The 16038-nt window shown below is 30.4% G+C and overlaps 1 protein-coding gene across 1 annotated transcript; it reads left to right on the top strand.

The window, feature by feature from the left end:
- Positions 1-1463: 1463 nt before the first annotated feature.
- On the top strand, positions 1464-14938 carry hnrnpua (heterogeneous nuclear ribonucleoprotein Ua). Its single transcript, XM_051133018.1, has 14 exons — positions 1464-2058; positions 4350-4464; positions 6288-6361; positions 6592-6731; positions 6818-6917; positions 7007-7119; positions 8696-8959; positions 9034-9153; positions 9226-9354; positions 9471-9639; positions 10675-10944; positions 11120-11361; positions 12474-12569; positions 12677-14938. The coding sequence occupies exons 1-14, from the start codon at positions 1617-1619 to the stop codon at positions 12725-12727; spliced, it is 2325 nt and encodes a 774-aa protein (XP_050988975.1). The 5' UTR covers positions 1464-1616; the 3' UTR covers positions 12728-14938.
- Positions 14939-16038: the final 1100 nt, after the last annotated feature.

The following is a 16038-nucleotide window of genomic DNA, read 5'->3' as shown; positions in this document are numbered from 1 at the left end:
CAACGGATTTTGAACAGTAAGATTTTTAATGTTTTTTTTTTTTAACTCTTCTGCTCACCAAACCTGCATTTATTTAATTCAAAGCACAGGGAAAAAATGGACATTTGTGAAATATTTGTACTATTTAAAATAACTGCTTTCTATTTGAATATATTTTAAACTTGAATTTATTTCTGTGATTTCAAAGCTGAATTTTTAGCATCATCACCTAAGTCACTGATACTTCAGAAATAATTCTAATGTTTCAATTTGCTGCTAAATTATTATCATTATTATTATATAATATATTTTATTATACATTATTATTATTATGTTGAAAACAGCTGAGTAGATTTTTTCAGGTTTCTTTGACGAATAGAAAGTTTAGAAGAAACATCTATCTGAAGTAGAAAGTAAAAATATGAATAATTATTTTGACTCCAAGCTTTTGAATGGTATAGTGTATAATGTTACAAGAGTTTTTTTATTTCAGATAAATGCTGATCTTTGGATCTTTCTATTCATCAAAGGATCCTGAAAAAATGTACTCAACTGTTTTAAATACTGGTAATAATAATAATAATAATAATAATAATAATAATAATAATAATAATAATAATCAGAATGATTTCTGAAGGGTCATGTGACACTGAAGACTGGATTAATGATGCTGAAAATTTAGTTTTGATCACAGGAATTAAATACATTTTGAAAAAAATTCAGATAGAAAGTAGTTATTTTAAATAGTAAAAATATTTCACAATATTACTGCTTTTACTGTATTTTTGATTAAATAAATGCAAGCTTGGTAAACAGAATATAAAACATAAATAAACATTAAAAATCTGGTAGTAAATGACTGGTAGTGTAACATAAAATATTTAATATAAGATGTACAAAATTCAAAAACAGGTTATATTGTTAATATACTTAATGTTATGATTTTATGTGCTCTTGTGTCGTTAAATAATAAAATGATATGTAATATTATATTAAACATTTCATAAAAATTGATTATTTAGCATTTGTCTTATCTGTACTACATTTATTTATTCATTTACTTACTGAATTTTATATGAAAAGTGACTGTAATTATTTTGAAAACCAAATGTCTCTAAAATGTTTATAATCTAGCCTTTAAGAAAAAGTTATATGAACTGCAGTTCATGTAAAATGATGTGGCAATGTTGATATAGGCTATACTCTGTAAAAATATATTTCTGCTTTTGTGGCACTGAAAAAAAAAACGATAGCTTACCACAGCATTATATAAGTAATGTTAAATATTTTAATAAAATCAATATAAAATGGTATATTTATATTTGCCTTACCTATAATGTATTCATATTTGTTTATTGTCATTTTCAGAACATATGAAAAGTGATTAATTAACTGAATACTGATATTTTCTCTTCTGCATATTTAATAGCTACAGTGATATTTACGGTAGTTCGCCCACGTATTGTGTGTATTACGGTAGATTATATAAAGCTCAACTGGCCCCGTTCTGCTCCGACTGCTGCCCATCAGTGACCGCATCGAGCGTCTCCGGACAGTCCGCTCATAACCTGCGCTTCCTGTTCATACTTCATACATTTGTGGCATATCGTCTAAAGACAAAGGGTCAAAACGGCAAGATGAGCTCACTGAATGTGAAGAAGCTGAAAGTGAACGAGCTGAAGGACGAGCTGAAGAAGAGGAGCCTCTCCGATAAAGGGCTGAAGGCTGAGCTGATGGCCCGGCTACAGGCCGCTCTGGATCAGGAGGCGCTGTCCACCGACACCAACGGTGCTGAAGGACAGTACGAGGATGGAGGCGGCCTCGGTTACATGGGCGACGAAGACCTTGAGGAAGATCTGGCTGGAGAGAGCATGGAGGCTGAGGAGGAGGATGGAGATAACGCGGAGGCTGAGGAGCAGCAGGATGATGAGATGGAGGAGGAGGAGGAGGAGGAGGAGGACGCCGGGGTAGAGATGGATAAATCAGATGAAGATGAAGATGTTCTGCTCAAAGATGATGATGAAGAAATGGAGAAATTTGATGAGGATGATGTGGCTCTCGACATGGGCCCTGGCGAGGGTGAGATTACACGATGAAGCTTGTGCAATTCATATTTTATGTGCATATTTTGGATGCGATGGCAGAATAATTCATTCTGACAGCCGAGAGCACACAGGATTTGATGCCGTTCGTGTCCCATTTGTGTTCCTTTGACTTACTGCTGATGCAATTAACATAATACTAAACTTATTCACATTATAGTCATATTATTTAATAGATTTATTAAATGCAAAAGACAAAAAAGATGCATTTAATTTTCTATTTATTCATATTTATCTTTAAGTTCTATTTTTCATTTATGTTTTTAATATAATATTTATTTATCTTTTAAAAATAATATTTGTTATATATCTGTGTCTCAAATTTTGATATAATATTTTCATATTTATTGGCTACAAGTTAAATTTTATGCTTATGTATTTGTGGTCAGCTATAATATTTCTTGTTTTTTGGCATTTGTTTAGTTATTTATTTATTTTTACATCCTTTGATATGAACTGGTGAACTGAAAAAAATGTTTTATGCAAATCATGACATAACAAAACCAGTATCTTCTGAATCAACGTCTTCTGAATCAATATAGAAGTACCTGTAAATTTAAACTAACTTAAATATGTAAATATGTAATAATGAAAAAAATATTTTATTTTATTTTATTTTATTGAGTAATAGCTGATAAAAATTTTACTTTGCATCACAGGAATATAATAATATTTTATTTTATTTTATTTTACTTTATTGAGTAATGGCTGATAAAAATTCTTCAAATTATATTTTAAAGTATATTAAAATTGAAAACCATTATTTTAAATATATATATATATATATATATATATATATATATATATATATATATATAATTTACTACAAATGTAATTTTTTAATTATGTAATTTTAATAATCTTTTTATTTATAATTAATTATAATTATAATTTCTAACAATTTATTTGGACTATGTGTCTCAAACACACTCGTTATTTTTATTTATTTTACTATTTTTGTGTCCCTTTAATTTTATTTTAATAGTTTTACCTTTACATAATGTGTAACACTATATATATATATATATATATATATATCATTAAAAAAAAAAATTATTTAATATATTATATATATAGTATTATAGTATTATATAGTATTATAGCTGACTATAAATATAAAAGTAGTACATTTCTTCTCTAAATTTTAACTTAAATATTATGTTAATAAATATGTAAATATTACATCTAATCTAAGTTTGAGACACATCGTGCAAATCAGTTATTAGAGATTAATAAAAATAAAAAAGAAGTTAAAAGTAAATTTAGTGAAAAAAATGTATATATATAATTTATTTGCACATATGTGTCTCAAACTTAGATGTAGTATTTACGTATTTATTGGCATAATATTTATTTAAGTTTAAATTCAGAGAAGAAATCTACTACTTCTATATTTATAGTCATCTATAATACTACTAGTTTTAAAGCATGCAGATGAAAAGCTTGTGTAGATATTATACATATCAAATTAAACAAGAGAATCTGCTGATTCTGAAGATAGTTTTGCTCTGTCATGATTTACACAAAACATTTTTTTTCAGTTCATCAGTTACTCATCTAAATTTAAAGTCCTGAAATTTTCAGGCACGGTTAGGACCGTTACCTGAGAATTACCCTTAATAGTGATCGTCAGTGCTTATTGGTTGAGCAGTAGGCTCTCAGGATCGCTAGGCTGTAACACGATGCTGAAGTGAAGATATAAAGGACAAAAGCTCCAGATGGAGTCTGTGTGTAATGATCTTAGTTCATTTGTTTTACCCTGCCTGCCCTGGAGTCATGAGGACCTTCATTTAGCAGATGCTTACTTTCCCCTTGGGATGATGTGAGGTTAGGGGTTTGAACTTAAATGAATGTTTGAATTAAATTAATATAATACTGAATTACTATAAAAGACTAGAGGTGCATGTCAGTTTTGCCCATGACCAAAAGTGCCTTTAACCTTCACTGTGACACTTTTCTTCAAGATGCATGCAATGTGAATCTGAAAATGTGTGTTACTTAGCTCGAAATTGCAGTTTGCAGATGTCTTGGCAACAACCTCCCGTTTGTACCCATATGACAGTGTACAAACTGCACTGTAAGGCATTGCTCCTTAATTCAAAACATGTGAACTTCTAATTAAATACACCTTTCTTTGGTCATTGCAGTTCATGCACAACCAAAATAAGTAGAAATCCTCCAGTAATTCTGTGGACCATCATGTTACATCATGATGTGTCCAGCAGGGAGGTGTACGCCTCCTTATGATTTATTGTTTTATTTCCAAAGGGGATGCGGACAAAGACAAGAATGATGAACAGAAGAATAAGAAGGGTGTAAAGAGACGCCGAGATGAACATGGAAGGGGCTACTTTGAATTTATTGAAGAAAGCAAATACAGCCGGTAAGAAACGTGCAGTCGGCCTCTGGTACTCCTGAGGTTCCGCTGCACCTTAAAGATTTATGAGCAGTTTTGGCAGTAAAGAGCCAAATCTGACATGCTGTTCCTCATCAGTGCAAAGAAACACACATTTTTACTGAGTGTTTTAAATGACTTTAAGCCTATAATAAGGGCATCTCTGTCACCTCAGAATGAGTGGTGTTTTTTCCTTAGGAATCATGTTTGCAGGTCAGAGCTTGGGCTGTTAAAGGACAAAAGTGTACTGAAAATATTTGTACGGGTATTGATGCAGTTCCAGAAATTAAACGTTCTTCTTCTTATCTTATTTAATATTGTTTTATGTTCTCATGTTTATGATGTGTAACTGAATTTAAATGTGTATTTATTTACTTATTTCTGATGTGTTGTCTTTTCCCAGGTACTGTACATTTTCAATAGATTTTCATTATGAAAAAAAAAATAATAATAATATTGTAAAAAAAAAAAAAAAGCCACCTTTTAGAAAAAAAAAAATATATATATATATATATATATTTTTTTTTTAAAATAGAAATATTTTGTAACTATATATGCTACTGTTCAAAAGTTTGGGGTCAGTAATTTCTTCCTCTTTTTTGAAAGAAATTTATGCTTTTATTCAGTAAGCATGTGTTAAATTGATTAAAAGTGACAGTAAAAACTCATATTGTTAGAAATGATTTCTCTTTTTACTTCTAAATAAGTATTATAGGTTCAAAAAAAAAAAAAAATAATAATAATTAAATAAAAATTAAGCACCGTAACTGTTTACAGCATTGATAATACAGTAGCATATTGATTTCTTAAGGATCATGTGACACTGAAGACTGGAATAATGGCTGATAAAAAATAATACTTTGCATTACAGAAATAAATTTGATTTAAAAGTATATTAAAATGGAAAAAACATCATTTTAAATTGCAATAATATTTCACAATATTACTATTATTTCTGTATTTTTTAACAAATAAATGCAGCCTTAATGAGCATAAGAGAGCTTATAAGAGAGTTTTTCGTCTAATATTTATTATGATTTTTGTTTTATTTTGTTTTATTTTATCATTAGAATTTTAGTTTTCAGCAATTTTAGTACTTTAACATTAACATTTTTTGTTATTTGACAAGGCAACATTTTACATTTTTGTTTGCTTTATGATGAGTCTTTTTAATGTTTGCTTTTATGTTATTTTATTATTATTGTTATTTTATTTTTATCTTGAATTTTTATTTCAGTTCTAGTTTTACTCATTGTAGTACTTCAGTGTAAAATTATTTTCCTTTAATTGCCAAGGCAAAGTTTATTATTTTATTTTATTTTTTTATTTTATGGAGTAATGGCTGATAAAAAAATTCTACATTGAATCCAAGGAATAAATTATATTTTAAAGTCAATTAAAATGGAAAATCATTATTTTAATAATATAATATATAATTAATAATAATAATAATAATTAAATTGCAGTTTCACAATATTTAATTGTTTTCTGTATTTTTGATCAAATAAATGCAGCCTTAAAAATTTCTTTAAATAAAAAATTAAAATTAATTCTGATACCAAACCTTTGGATGGCAGTGTATATTAATGCATAGCCCATAAAATGATTTAGATTTTTGTTTCATAATTTATTAAAAATAGTTCACATAAATAAGTGGAAAAATTGCAAAAAGCAAACAAATAGATGTTTTACACCTGTCATTTTCTCAGTAAGAAATATATGTAAAATCCAAAGGGAATTCAGTAAGAGCTAATAATGTCTCTGAATTGAATATTACTGAATTTAATACTTGTTTTTTATCGTTCCCTCAGGGCAAAGTCTCCCCAGCCTCCACTGGAGGAAGAGGATGAAGACTTTGATGACACAACTGTGTGTTTGGACACCTGTACGTATGATAATCACATACAAATACTGCTAATATAGACTAAATAGTAAATGCTGAATTTTTCATGGTGTACCATGCAGAATATATTACTTTAAAGTGTAACACCTTCAGTTAGGTTATTAAAAGTCATTAAAAGGTTTAGAGTAGAATATTTGTTCTTCTCATTCAAACATGATGTGCAGCCACACTGCAGCTTTAGAAATAAAGCATTTGTCTGTTATATTCCTCAGACAACTGTGACCTGCACTTCAAGGTGTCTCGGGATCGGTATAGCGCCTCCTCTCTCACCATGGAGAGCTTTGCCTACCTGTGGGCCGGGGGACGAGCGTCTTACGGTGTGGCAAAGGGCAAGGCTTGCTTTGAAATGAAGGTAAGACCACTGCCTTTTCTTGATCTGTACTATTTATAACTGTCCTGTCATGCCCTCAGCCTTATTCTTGCACTTCATTGTACCAGATTATCGAGAAGATTCCTGTAAAACACATTTCCAGTAAAGGAATTGAGATTCATGACGTCCTGGTGGGTTGGTCACTGGCCAATAGCTCTCTTCTGCTGGGTGAGGGTCTTTGATTGCTTACAGGACAGTTGATCTACTAAATTCTTGACATTGTTTTAAATGTGTTTCTTTGCATTACATATTCACAGGGGAGGAAGCACACTCGTATGGCTTTTCATCTAAGGCCAAGAAAACCAGCAACGGCGTGACGGAGGACTTTGGGGAGGCTTTTGATGAGAATGACGTCGTTGGTTGCTTTATTGTAAGTGTCTGTGTTTTCTCGTCCACATTGAGTTTTAAATCTATGTGCAATTACTAATTTTGACCACTAAGTGGTGCCATGTGTTCATACTGTTCAAGTTTGGGGTCAGTATGAATTTATTTTGTTTGTTTTTTTAAGAAATTAGTACTTTTTTATTCAGCAAGAATGCATTAAATTAATCAAAAGTGGCAGTTAAGACTTTATAATGTTACAGAAGATTTATATTTCAAATAAATGCTGTTCTTTAAACTCTGTTTGTCGAAGAAGTGTGAAAAAAATGTATCAGTTTCCGTAAAAACATTAAGCAGAACAACTTTTTTTTAACATTAATAATAAAAATGTTTTTTGAGTTGCAAATCAGTATATTAGACTGATTTCTGAAGGATCATGTGACCCTGAAGAATGATGCTGAAAATTCAGCTTTAAATCCCAGGAATATATTTAATTCTAAAATCTATAAAAATACAAAACATTTATTTTAAATTGTAAAAATATTTCATAATATTACATATTTTTCTGTAATTTTGATCAAATAAATGCAACATTGGTGAACATAAGAGACTTAGTACTTTAGTAATTTAGTAAACTTATTATTTTCCTTGAATTTGCCATGGCAAAATTCATGTATTTTATTTTATTTTAACATAAACATTTTTTTAGTTATTTGCCAATGCAAAAATTAAAATTTTGTTTGTTTTATATGTTTTGTTTTTTAACAAAAATGTATATTATTTTGTTATTTTATTATTTTTTGAAATTTCATTTTTTACCTTCAATTTATTTTTATTTCAGTGTTAGTTTTACTAATTTCAGTATTTTAGTAATTTAGTAAACTTATTATTAATTATTATTAATTTAATTGCCAAAGCAAAATTCATGTTTTGTTTTATTTTATTATATTATATTGTCTTGAATGCATAAGTTTAAAAGTAAGCCTTTTAAAAATATTTAAAATTGTGTATTATTTTGTGTATATATAAAAAATGAAATGTATATTTATAGAGTATTTAAATTTTATAAATTAATATTTCATTACTAATTATTAATGCAAATATTTTTATTTGATATATAAATATTTATATAATATTTCAATGTTTCAATTGTTTATTTATTTTGAATTTTATCTTATTTTATTAAATGTTGAGCAAGTGTGTAGCCATTATATGTGACCCTGGACCACAAAACCAGTCATAAGGGTCCATTTTTTATATATATATCATCTGAATAAATAAGCTTTCCGTTGATGGATGGTTTGTTAGGATATGATAATATTTGAAAATCTGGAATCTGAGCATGAAAAAAATCCAAATATTGAGAAAATCGCCTTTAAAGCTGTCCAAATGAAATTCTAAGCAATGTATATTACTAATCAAAAATTAAGTTTTTATATATTTGTGGCAGGAAATTTACAAAATATCTTCATGGAACATGATCTTTACTTAATATCCTAATGATTTTTGGCATAAAAGAAAAATCAGTCATTTTGACCTATAAAATGTGAATATTCCCATGCTACTTATGACAGGTTTCGTGGTCCAGGGTCACATATATCATGGTTTCTGTTTTTATTTGGCAGAACTTTGATGGTGCAGAAGTGGAAATTTCCTATTCCAAGAATGGACAGGACCTGGGAACAGCTTTCAAAGTCAGTAAGGACGAGTTGGAGGGAAAGCCGTTCTTCCCTCACGTCCTCTGCCACAACTGTGCGGTTGAGTTCAACTTCGGCAAGCGTGAAACCCCTTTTTTTCCCCAGCCTGATGGCTTTACGCTCCTGCAGCAGATCCCCGTTTGCGATCGCATCAGAGGACCGAAGGGACCCGAGACCAAAGAAGACTGTGAGGTTGGTTTCATGCCTGAAACACTGACATCATCATTAAAAAGACTCATCATTAAATGTGCTGTAAATCTTCCCAGGTCATTGTCATGGTTGGCCTGCCTGGATCTGGCAAAACAGAATGGGTTACAAAGCACACACAAGCCAATCCTGGAAAATACAACATCCTTGGAACAAACACAATCATTGAGAAGATGATGGTGAGTGCTGACATAAGAGATTTTTTGGACATTTTAAACAATAAAATTGACGTTACTGTTATTGAAATTCAGATTTCCAGTTTGAAGCGACAGATGAAAGATGTCACGAAACTCTCAGCGATATCTCAGCGCGCTCCTCTCTTCCTTGGGAAATTCATCGAAATAGCAGCACGTAAAAAACGCAACTACATTCTTGACCAGGTGACCAAATATAATCTAGAGTTTACAAATACTTGTCAAAATGAAAGAATAGTCATTTAAATTTTGCTCTTTGTACATTTATTTACATTTTATTTCTGATGATCGTTATATTTTAGACTAACGTATCAGCACCAGCCCAAAGAAGGAAAATGTGCCTGTTTGCCGGTTTCCAGCGTAAAGCAGTGGTAGTCTGTCCCACAGATGAGGAATATATACAGAGGACTCAGAAAAAGGCAGAAACGGATGGCAAAGATGTACCTGAACATGCAGTCCTGAAAATGAAAGGTAAGATCCTTTTCTTTTATTTTAATATTATTTACATACAATTATGGTATTTTTGAGCCTTTAGTAATTTTGTGTTATGTGCTTTTTTTTTTTTTTTACATTTTTAATCTGATATTTTACTTGATAGTTTTCATCTTTTTTTATTTTAGTTTTAGTTTACTTTAACTTTTTTCTCCCGGTTAATTCCCAGTTAAAAAAATTCTTAAATTAAAAATCTTTTTCATAAATTTAATAAGTAAATAAGTTTTTCATCTAATATTGTATTTTATTTTATTTACAGTATTTGTATATTTTAGTATTTAAAACTTATTTTGTTTAAATTTATTGCAAAATGATTCATTTTTTAAAACATTTTTAAGCTTTTTGTGCAATTTTTTAAAATTGTAAAAATTTTACTACTTTAACAAATATTTTTTAGTTATTTGTCAACGCAAAAATGCAAAAAAAAATTTTCAACAAAAATGTATTTTATTATTTTTTTAAATTTCATTTTTTACCTTGAATTTATTTTTATTTTAGTGTTAGTTTTACTAATTTTAGTACTTTAGTAATTTAGTAAACTTATTATTTTCCTTTAATTGCCAAAGCAAAGTTTTTTATTGTTTTAACAATATTGGTACTTTAACAAACTTTTTTTAGTTATTTGCCAAGGCAAAATTTAAAATTTTTGTTTGTTTTATATGTTTTATGTTATATAGCCGCCTTGTCACAATTCTATATTGTTAAAGGCGGTATATAAATAAAGGTGACTTGACTTGACTTATGTTTTTCAATAAAAATTTATATTATTTATATTATTTTGTTATTTTATACATTTTTATAAATTATTATTTTTTTATCTTGAATTTATTTTTATTTCAGTGTTAGTTTTACTAATTTTAGTACTTTAGTAATTTAGTAAACTTAGTAAATTATTTTCCTTGAATTGCTAAGGCAAAATTCATGTATTTTATTTTATTTTATTTTCAATAACCTAAACCATAGTTTTACAAACTCCCAAAATGCCACACTATAACATTCCTGCATGTTTTGCAGGAATATACACGTTGCCTGTGGAAGGTGAGTGCTTCAGTGAAGTGCTTTATGTCGAGCTGCAGAAGGAAGAAGCTACCAAACTACTTGAACAGTACAAGGAGGAGAGCAAAAATTCTCTTCCTCCTGAGAAAAAGCCAAACCAGGGAGGTGTTCCACCAAAGAGGGGAGGCACTCGGGGACGAGGAGGCAAAAATCTATTCAACCGGGGTGGAGGACCGGGTCAGAGGGGAGGACGAGGAGGCTTTCAAAACCGAGGCAACTTTAGGGGTGGTATGCCATTTCAGATGAACAAAATGTTTTTATTCTTTATATACTTAATTGTATAGAGGAACTTTAATGATACCATAAAGCAGCACTTCCAGGTTCAACTTCAGAATGAATCAGAATATTGAGCAGGACATGTATAAATGAAATAATAGATTATTCTTTTTGGATTGTCTGACAGTGCCTGGACCTCGTGGTGGGTTCAGCAGGCCACCGAGAGGCTTCCTTCCTCCCCCTGCCTTCAGAGGAGGTTTCAACCGGGGCAGTTTCAACCGTGGTGGTGGTGGGATGCCTAACAGAGGTGGCGCCCCAAGGCCGGGACCTGGACGTGGCAATATGGTGAACATGGGCAACAGAGGAGGGGCCATGAACAGGGGCAACATGGGACGAGGGGGAGGGGCCAACCGGGGCAACTTCAACCAGGTGAGAGATCAGTGATGATGTAGCCTGGTTTTAGTTAGGAATTAAAATATTGTTGTCATTGAAAGTCTTTATATATGAACGTAAAAAAACAAAACAAAATGTGATCCAAATATGAACCAAGAATCGTTAATATGCTGTTTTTACAGAAGTTCAGGGGTTTATGAAGAAAATAATGAACGTTTTAATCATTGTGTTTTTTTAAACTTTAATTTTTTTTATTTTATTTTATTTATGTATTTTAAATTTAATTATATTTGTTTTAAGTGAAATGAGGATTAGTACTTATCTCAGCTTAATACTTAAATGAGACCCAAATTTGAACCAGGAATTATAAATATTCTGTTTCCACAAAAATTCTTGGATTTAGGAGGAAATAATCAAGGTTTTAAAAATGATACTTTTTGAACCTAAAACGTTTTATTTTATTTTATATATTTTATTTTTCAATTTGATTAAATTTTTTTGAAGTGAATTGAAATGAGTATTAGCGCTTAGCATTTTAGTTTAATACTAAAATGGGACCCAAATGTGAACCTCTTTTTATTTTATTTTATTTTATTTTATTTTATTATTAAATTTTTTTAAGTGAATTGAAATGAGTATTAGTGCTTAGCTCAGTTTAATACTAAAATGGGACCCAAATGTGAACCTCTTTTTATTTTATTTTATTTTATTTTATTTTATTTTATTCATTTATTTATTGTGAATAATAAGTGAAATGAAATGAAAATTAGTGCTTAGTTTAGTGTAATACTAAATTGGGACCCAAATGTGAACCAGGAATCATAAATCTGTTGTTTTCATAGAAAATGGTTTTAAAAAATAGTGCTTTCTATTATTTTGGGTGTTATGATATTATTTTGTGTAGGTTATTTTATAAACGCATTAAGAGTTTTTTTTTTCAGTTGTATTCCTAGAAGTTTTTTTTTTTTTCCTAGAAGTATATATTTTATTTTATGTTATGTTATGTTATGTTATGTTGTTTTATTTTATTTTATTTTATTTTATTTTATTTTATTTTATTTTGAAATATGGCTTCCTGCTTAATTTACTTTAAAACGAAAATACAACCAACATGTGAACCAGGAATGATAAATCTGCTGTGTCCACAGAAATTCAGGGGTCGAGGAGGAAATAATCGAGGTTTTAAAAATGGAAACTATAGCATGAACAAAGCACAAGCTTTCAACCAGAGCTGGCAACAAGGGGTAAGTAAAAAAAAAAGTATAAATATATCAATTTTTTTCAATTTTGTATGGTCCTAAAAATCATTCAAGTTTCATTCTTTAATTCTTTGTATCTTTGTCTTGATCAGTTTTGGAACCAAAAGCCATGGAGTCAACAATACCATCCTGGATATTACTGAATAATAGCTGTGATGGACTAATATCACATAAAGAACATCAGCTTTAACTTCAGAAGTCAATTTATCTAATGTCCTTTTGTTTTGTACAGATTTGAATAGGGCATTCCATATTGGGAGCTTTCAAAGCTTTACAGGTTACCTGTTACAGTTTTTTAAATAAGTATTTTATGTTTGTCTTTGACCGCTGATGCATATGACGATGCAGTTCAATTCAGGAATCTCAGAATAACTTCAGGGTGGGATGTTTGTTTTTTAAAACTTTCAGGGTTCAGAATTTTCCTTTTAATTAGACTCGTGTGAATCTGTGTGTAGCAGTAAAGCTCCGTAACATAAGAATACTATTGTCAAGGCACTTTGCAGTTATATGAAGAATATTTGTCCTGCTGCAATAATATTTTTAGTTAAAAGAACATGAAACATGTATAAACTAAGGTACTGAAATTTAAGACTTGTATATATAAGGTCTGGTCAGCTTTTTCAGACTGTATATTTAAAGAAAATGAATTGAGCTAACTGGAAATTTCAACTTTAGTTATGTTTGTGTGTTTTTTGAGAAATTTCTTTATTGGATTAGCAGTCCACTGGAAAGCAGTCCATCACCTGTACAAAAAGGAAGTAGGTGCTAAACAGCCTGTCAAAATCTGTCCTGTGTAGAAAAGAAATGTTGTCTCGTCACATACTTGTCATTTCAAACATCGCAGTCCAGTTCTACACAGTGTGTTTTCAGTATATTTATAAAATTATTAGATTTTGAACATTTAATCTTTTTCTGTAAGGAGCAATAAACAACATTTTCAATTCTTTACCACTACAAAATAAAAGCGGAAAAGACAGATTTCTTGATTGCGGATTTTAGGATATTATTTTATTTTTTAAGTGCATTAAGTGCTTTTTTCCAGCTGTATTTCTTAAAAATTGAATGTATTATTTCATTTTATCATTTCATTTTGAAATGTGGCTTACTGCTCCTTAAAGATTTTTAACTTACGTTGAATATCATAATATATTTTGGTCTTTTTTGTAAATTATGTTATTTTTAAAAAGTGTAAAAAAGTGTGTGGCTTTACTATAACCTTAGATTTTTGTAAACCTGTAATAATTTGTAGTTTGCTTCAAAATGATAGCAATTGAAAAGCACTACTAGAAATGTAAACTCTAAATGGTGATTATACAATTGTTTTATAATAGATTTTTCTTTATAGTAAAGTTTTTAAAACAGAAGTCCACTTCCAGAACAACAATTTACAAATAATTTACTCACCCCCTTGTCATCCAAGATGTTCATGTCTTTCTGTCTTCAGTCGTAAAGAAATTATGGTTTTTGAGGAAAACATTTCAGGACTTTTCTGCATATAATGGACTTCATTGGTGCCCCGAATTTGAACTTCCAAAATATAGTTTAAATGCAGCTTCAAAGGACTCTAGCCGAGGAAGAAGGGTCTTATCTAGCGAAATTATCGGTCATTGTTTTCAAAAAATTAAAATTTGTGTACTTTTTAAGCACAAAAGCTTGTGTAGCACAGGCTCTGGGATACGCGTCCACGTGGCGTTCTTGAATGATTCGTTCATTTTGAATGAATCTTTAATGTGACTCGGGAAGAACGAGTCGTCTGTGAGAGTGATTCTTTCAGTCGCGCATGCGCAACATCCTGTTTCGAGTCTTCGGGTTTTTCGAGTCGTTCGTTCATCTTATGGGGCTGTCACGTGATGCTAATTTTGCTAAAATTAACGAAATGACTCGAAAAAAAGATTCGTTCATTCGTTCAACTCCCCATCACTACTACGAATCACGACTTCGAATCACCTCAAGTTCATCATCTGTGTACTCCGGCTCAAAAAGGTAGAGTACGTTGAAAAACTCCATGTTATTTTCTCCTACAACTTCAGAATCGTCCGACATCGTTGTACCTTTTTGTTTGTAAATAGCGTTTGACTTACTTGCACTTTCTTAGTCTTTGCGCGTTCGCTTTGTAAACACTGGGTCTGTGGTTCCCCCTACCTTCCGCGTGACCTTTCGACGTGATTCAGCAGTATGTGAACGCGCATCCAAGAGCCTGTGCTGCACAAGCTTTTGTGCTTAAAAAGTATACAAATTTTTATTTTCCAAAAAAAATGACCGATTGTTTCACTAGATAAGACCCTTCTTCCTTGGCTGGGATCGGTTAGAGCCCTTTGAAGCTGCATTTAAACTACTTTTTGGAAATTCAAAATCGGGGCACCATTGAAGTCCGTTATATGGAGAAAAATCCTGAAATGCTTTCCTCAAAAACTATAATTTCTTCACGACTAAAGACAGAAAGACATGAACATCTTAGATGACAAGGGCCTGAGTAAATTATTTGTGAATTGTTGTTCTGGAAGTGAACTTCTCCTTTAAAGGATGTTAGTATGCCATTGTGGACTGTTAACAATAGACTGCTTGTTTTAATGCTTTAATGGAAAAACATAATTATTGTAACCACAAACAAATGCAAACATAACACGTCTGAAGGTTTTTCTTTTATCTATAATTTCAAAACAGAAATGCTATTGAAATGCTAGCTATTTAGTTTTATCAACAGGATGAGTTCTTCAGTGACTGAAATATGCATCCATATTGTTTTTTCTTCTTTTAGTATTGCAGATAATCTCATGTTAAGATGTCCTGTATGTTTCCAGACTTCTGATGCAATGACAAAGATGTTTTACCTATTGTCGGCTAAAGAAATGGCAGATATTCAGAACATATTATTTTATTACTTTAAAAGTATTACTGTTTTGTACTTGAAAATGATTACTGGCATGTGTTGTAGGACAAAAAAATGAAGGTGACTTTAATTGAAGCTTGTTTTGATGTTGTAATTGTTCACGTTTAAGGTATATCAGGTAACAAATATAGTATTTAAATTATAACACTTTGTAATATAGACATTTTTCCTTCTTTCTTTTTATACCTTGCAATGTTTTGTATTTTACCTTTAATCAAATGAGAAGAAAAAGACAAAATGAGTAACTTATTCCATGCATTCTCTTGGAAATACATTGTTTTTAAATTATAATAAAGTTTGAAAATAACTGGCGTGCACTTGCATATCTATCTATCTATCACATGAGGCATAACTGTAGCAATCAACTGAAGTCAACACTGGACAAAGCAAATACCAGAAACTATCCTATAAGCATATCCATGCAGAAATATAACACTCTAGTCCGTCTGTAAATATTTAACTCTCTGTTTATGTATAGCTCTGCCACATGAATGAGATGTAGTTACACTGAAACCAGATATATTCATGTCAGGCTGTTTGCTGAGTCAAGCACAATCCATTTGA

Source organism: Labeo rohita, chromosome 17 (assembly GCF_022985175.1).
Source record: "Labeo rohita strain BAU-BD-2019 chromosome 17, IGBB_LRoh.1.0, whole genome shotgun sequence".
Lineage (NCBI taxonomy): Eukaryota > Metazoa > Chordata > Actinopteri > Cypriniformes > Cyprinidae > Labeo > Labeo rohita.
Note: the sequence above shows the minus strand (reverse complement) of the source record. Positions and strands in the feature narration are given on the sequence as shown.

Excerpts from the sequence above, each read along its gene's own strand:
- hnrnpua (XM_051133018.1), top strand. The coding sequence starts at position 1,617 with ATGAGCTCACTGAATGTGAAGAAGCTGAAAGTGAACGAGCTGAAGGAC. Across the intron at positions 8,960-9,033 it reads AGACCAAAGAAGACTGTGAG|GTCATTGTCATGGTTGGCCT; the intron begins GTTGGTTTCATG and ends AAATCTTCCCAG. Across the intron at positions 9,640-10,674 it reads TGCAGTCCTGAAAATGAAAG|GAATATACACGTTGCCTGTG; the intron begins GTAAGATCCTTT and ends CATGTTTTGCAG.